Source organism: Triticum aestivum, chromosome 4B (genome assembly GCF_018294505.1).
Source record: "Triticum aestivum cultivar Chinese Spring chromosome 4B, IWGSC CS RefSeq v2.1, whole genome shotgun sequence".
Classification (NCBI taxonomy): domain Eukaryota; kingdom Viridiplantae; phylum Streptophyta; class Magnoliopsida; order Poales; family Poaceae; genus Triticum; species Triticum aestivum.
Window position 1 is genome coordinate 152010619 of NC_057804.1, and position 5606 is coordinate 152016224.

At 49.6% G+C, this 5606-nt stretch overlaps 1 protein-coding gene across 1 annotated transcript; it reads left to right on the forward strand.

Moving 5' to 3' along the window:
- Positions 1 to 1423: 1423 nt before the first annotated feature.
- LOC123091567 (protein SCARECROW 2) lies at positions 1424 to 4662 on the forward strand. Its single transcript, XM_044513098.1, has 2 exons — positions 1424 to 3241; positions 3905 to 4662. Exons 1-2 carry the CDS (start codon positions 1644 to 1646, stop codon positions 4344 to 4346), a joined length of 2040 nt encoding a protein of 679 aa, XP_044369033.1. The 5' UTR covers positions 1424 to 1643; the 3' UTR covers positions 4347 to 4662.
- The last annotated feature ends 944 nt before the right edge of the window (positions 4663 to 5606 follow it).

Genomic DNA, 5606 nt, shown 5'->3' on the forward strand with positions numbered 1-5606 from the left:
AAAACAACATAAGTCATAAGTGCATGATTGAGTGCAACGTCAGGTTGGTTGATGCATATTGACATGATGTGCATGAACAATGTTTCCTCTTTCCAATTTTCACACTTTCATCTGTTTAGTATTACAAATTTTCAGTAGGATTTAAATATTTATGTATCTATAATAACCATTTGGTAGATACCTTGTGATGCCAAATTCTTATGGGCCATTTTCCAGTGTCCTAGTTTGAATCGATTTCTAACATTCGTTTAGGCCCTCTTTGATTCAAAGGAATTCGATGGGAATTTTGGGATTTGAATCCTTGGGAAGTTTTCATGGGATTAGAATCCATTGAAATTTTTACTAACAATTTGTCTGCACTTAATTGCGAAGGAATATTTACATCCAATCAGATCTCTTGTGTGATATCAAACACACTGTTCCAAATTCCTGTAGTTTTCTAATCATATAGGGTTCAAAGGGCATGCCGCCTCAATAGTATGTCTTCCTATCCATGTGTTTTGAGAATCCTGCAAAAGAATTAAGCACCTTAAGTTTCTTTAAACTCATTTTGCATAAGATGACCTTGTAATACACCATCTGCATAAGAAGACTCCTGGGCTCATTCAGTTTGCAAGATTTTTGAAGATTCCCGTAGAATATCGAATGTTGAGATTTTTCTCCTATGTACGACATCCATTTATAGAAATGGAGGTACTAGATTTCTTAGGACAGTGTCCATATTGACCTAATTCATAAGGATTCTTAGCATTATGTGAAACCTCATAGAAAATTTCTAAGGATTAGAGCGGAGAAGACATCCCAGCCCTTTATCTCTTTCCCTGTTTTTCATCTAATTTTTTTATAAACCGAATCAGCCAAAATAATTATACAAAGTGCCTACGTAACATCTTTTAGCTTTGACTACTAATATCTGCAAAATATTTAGATTAGTATGACTGAAAATAATTCATTAGATTTTCTACTACTCCTGCTACTTTATAATCTACAAAAAAAATGTCAAAGATACATATTGTGAACTATGTCAATGTTTAATAGAGGTTATCTTGTAACCTACTCCCCCGTTCCTAAATATTTGTCTTTCTGGAGATTTCAACAAGTGACTACATACGGAACAAAATGAGTGAATCTACATGCTAAAATATGTCTATATACATCCGTATGTGGTAGTTCATTTGAAATCTCTAAAAAGACAAATATTTAGGAACGGTAGTATTTTACGGCGATTGTTCCACACTTGTACATTTTCCCTGGGGTTCTCGTTCTTACAATTTAGAAGAGAAGAGATGGGCGTTCTTTTGTGCCAGGAACCCTCCCGGGTTCACTGTCGATGGACATCACTACTAGGATCAGAGGAGTACATCAGACCGGGAAATAAATATGAGACACACATGGATGGATTTTTAGAAAGAAAAAAGATGACACAGAGCCCAATAGCTACGTCTGCTACGGCTCTCTCCATAAATTACCGTCCTTGCTAACACAGCACCCTTGTGCTTACGCCCTTGTTCCTCTCCCGTCGGCGTCTTCCCCTTTACTCCTCCGCCACCGTAGCTACTCCACCACCCCCTCCCCTCTCCCGCGCTGCGCTCGCCATGCGAGCCTCGGCGAAGGCGGCGGCGGCTTCCCCTTGGCGTTTCTAGATGGGCTCCTCCTCCCTCCTCCTCTTCCCCTCGTCCTCCTCCTCCGGCCCCAACCACTCCTCTTATTCCCATGCTCATGCTGCTGCATCAGCTTCCCACTCCGCCTTGCTTCCACCGCTCCCCTCCCCGTCTCCCTCCGACCTCTTCCTCTACCTCGACCAGCTAGACCACCAAGAGGGCGCCGCCGCCATGGTACGCAAGCGCCCGGCTCCGGACGTCGACCTGCCCCCGCCCCGGCGCCATGTCACCGGGGACCTCTCCGACGTCACCGCCGCTACGGGCGGAGCAGCGCCCCCGCAGCAGCTCCCGCCGGCGGTGGCAGGGAGCGCGCAACTGCCCGCGCTGCCCATGCAGCTGCCGGCGTTCGGCAGCCACCTGCAGGCGCCAGTGCTGGCGATGGACGTCGTCGTCGCACCGCAGGTCGCGACGGAGGTTAACGTCAACAATAACAGTACGGCGTGGGTGGACGGCATCATCCGGGACATCATCGGGAGCAGCGGCGCCGCGGTCTCCGTCGCGCAGCTCATCCACAACGTCCGGGAGATCATCCACCCCTGTAACCCCGGACTCGCTTCACTCCTAGAGCTCCGCCTCCGCTCGCTCCTCGCATCCGACCTTGTCCAGCACCAACCGCCACCTCCTCCTCCTCTCCATCATCCGCCCTCGCTCCTACCCGGTGCCGGTGGCAACACGATGCTCTCCGCCCCGCCGGTGCCGGCGCTCCCTCCGCCGCCGCCTCCCGACAAGCGGCGCCGCGAGGAGGAGCAGCCGAACCAGCCGCCGCAGTCGCCGAAGCCGCCCCCTTCCGCGGAGGAAACCGCCGCGGCCGCCGCAGCAGCTGCAGCGGCAGCTTCCGCCGCCTTGAAGGAGCGGAAAGAGGAGCAGCGGAGGAGGCAGCGCGACGAGGAGGGTCTCCATCTGCTGACGCTCCTTCTGCAATGCGCCGAGTCCGTCAACTCCGACGACCTCGACGAGGCCCAGCGCGCCCTGCTGGAGATCGCGGAGCTGGCCACCCCGTTCGGCACCTCCACGCAGCGCGTCGCCGCCTACTTCGCGGAGGCCATGTCGGCCCGCCTCATCAGCTCCTGCCTCGGCCTCTACGCGCCGCTCCCCAACGCGTCGTCCCCCGCCGCGTCCCGCCTCGTCAACTCGCGCGTCGCCGCGGCGTTCCAGGTGTTCAACGGCATCAGCCCCTTCGTCAAGTTCTCCCACTTCACGGCGAACCAGGCCATCCAGGAGGCGTTCGAGCGGGAGGACCGCGTCCACATCGTGGACCTCGACATCATGCAGGGGCTCCAGTGGCCGGGACTGTTCCACATCCTCGCCTCCCGCCCGGGCGGCCCGCCCAGGGTGAGGCTCACCGGACTCGGCGCGTCCATGGAGGCGCTCGAGGCCACCGGAAAGCGGCTGTCGGACTTTGCCCATACGCTGGGCCTGCCATTCGAGTTCTACCCGGTGGCGGGCAAAGCTGGGAACCTTGATCCGGAGAAGCTCGGCGTCGACACGCGGCGGCGCGAGGCTGTTGCCGTCCACTGGCTCCACCACTCGCTCTACGACGTCACCGGCAACGACTCCAACACACTCAACCTCATCCAAAGGTACTGTACTACGAGTAATATGCTGCTATGTTGCTTCCATTGTGAAATGAATCTTCAAGCTTTTCACTTGAGAGATGTCAAGTCATCTTGGCATCAGGCATCAATCAACAATGTTAGTATGGTACTAGTCCAAGTACGCCATTGATTGATTTAACGACTAACAAGCAGGAAAAGATGTCGTTTAGAAGCTCTAAAAGTTCGTCATTATGACCAACTTTTTATGCTCTTCCATGATCTTTGGTGATCCGAGAAGAAAACATAAACTATACTCCTACTCTACTGCAAGTGCTCAATCTGTGTTCCATTTGATCCGAGAAGAAAGATACTGGAGCGAGCTAAAAGTTTTTATCATCATGACCAACTTTTCATCCTAGAAAGCTTTGCAACTTTCTTGTTCCAAGTGCCACAAATGTTGATTATTAAACTGAAACTACTGTCATCTAACCTAGTGGCACTACTAATCAATTGACAAGGCTAAGCTCGAAGGCTGATCTGCTCGTCCCAAGGCTAAGCATTGCATGGGGAACTAAGAAATCAACCAAAATGTCCTTTGACTTAGATGCATCATCGCCATCCCACTCTGTATTAGTGGTTGTGTTCCTAGTTCAGCAGCAGCACCTTAAATTGATGTGCTGATCTTAACATGTGGACCACGGATTGCAGGTTGGCGCCGAAGGTGGTGACAATGGTGGAGCAGGACCTGAGCCACTCTGGCTCCTTTCTGGCCCGCTTCGTGGAGGCCATCCACTACTACTCGGCGCTCTTCGACTCGCTGGACGCGAGCTATAGCGAGGACAGCTCGGAGCGGCACGTCGTGGAGCAGCAGCTGTTGGCGAGGGAGATCCGCAATGTGCTGGCCGTGGGTGGCCCGGCACGCACCGGGGACATCAAGTTCGGAAACTGGCGGGAGAAGCTCGCGCAGTCGGGGTTCCGTGCGGCGTCGCTGGCGGGCAGCGCCGCGGCGCAGGCTTCCCTGCTGCTCGGCATGTTCCCCTCGGATGGCTACACTCTCGTCGAGGAGAATGGCACTCTGAAGCTTGGATGGAAGGACCTTTGCTTGCTCACTGCATCTGCTTGGCGCCCAGTTCAGGCTTTAGGCCGTTAGATTTATAGAGCTAAAGCATCACTAGATTTTACTTAGTGCAACTGTCTTCTTCTTTTGCCTCTTAAGCTGCTCAGTTCGATCAATTCTAAGACCAGGAAAAAGGAAAGCATTCTGATCACTAATTGCTACTACATCTCTCCACAGTGGTAGTTACTAATGTTCAACTTAATAGTAGTAGTTTCTGCCCACTTCATGCTCAACTTTACCATTCCGGCCAATTATATTTACCTTTTTCATCTTGTGTTTCCTGATCCTTGTTGATATCAGATGCCATTGTCCTTGATTAAACAAATCAAATATTTGGTGCCTTGATTCAGATTGTGTATTTTCCCATTACTATGAGAATTGGCATGTGCATTTTCTAGTGAATCAAATATATGCTTTGTCAATGGCATATTGAAGCCATTCACTCTTTGTTCATGTTTGATAGTTGTTGATTCCTTTTTTCTTTTCTTGGTAGAAGTTCTGTTGATTCTCAGCATCTGGTTTATTCAACATCACTTTATGTACCTGCATAGTCATGGCTATATTTAATGGAGTTCACCAATTCTTGTCTCTGTCTGGATGTATCCTCTCCTTTTAACAACATCCTTTTCACTTTTCCCTCCATGAGGTCATTAGCTTGTTGACTTGGCCTTGGCATCACAAGCATGGATCCAAGTTTGGGTATTTGTTTGTTCACCATCCCCATCATGCAATCTCACTTCATTACTTTCTGACAATTCTTGTGTGCTTCTTGGATACTGATTGTTTTGTTAGCCAAAGCCTGGCTGTTGGACACTCTTAATTTATCAGCACATCAGTTTCTCAGATCTTCTCTCCTGTTGTAATACCATGAATCCTTTAATATGATTTCTGCCTCTTTTGGTATCAATTTCTGTGTAAGTTCTTGGACGTTCACTTTGATTTTTTTTCTTCTTTTTTTTCTTTTTTTTGAAAAGAAGGTTAAAACCCCAGCGATTCATACAACCATTTTTATTAATTATTCAGCAGAGTACAAAACGAAGGCAATCATGGTTGAATCATTGTAAGATATGAAATTAACGCCTACGACTAAGTCGTCGCTGCTGAGCCCGACCAATAATGGTCACGACAAGAGTTTTCACCGCGGAAATGAAGGGGTGTTCCAATCAGCATCTTGATGACAGATCATTCGATAGTCGCCTTCGTCATTACTCCACGCCGGTGCCAAACGACACTAGCAGATTGGTGGGATGCCTTCCCACCTTAAACCACCGTCACGGCCGTCAGGTGGACGCC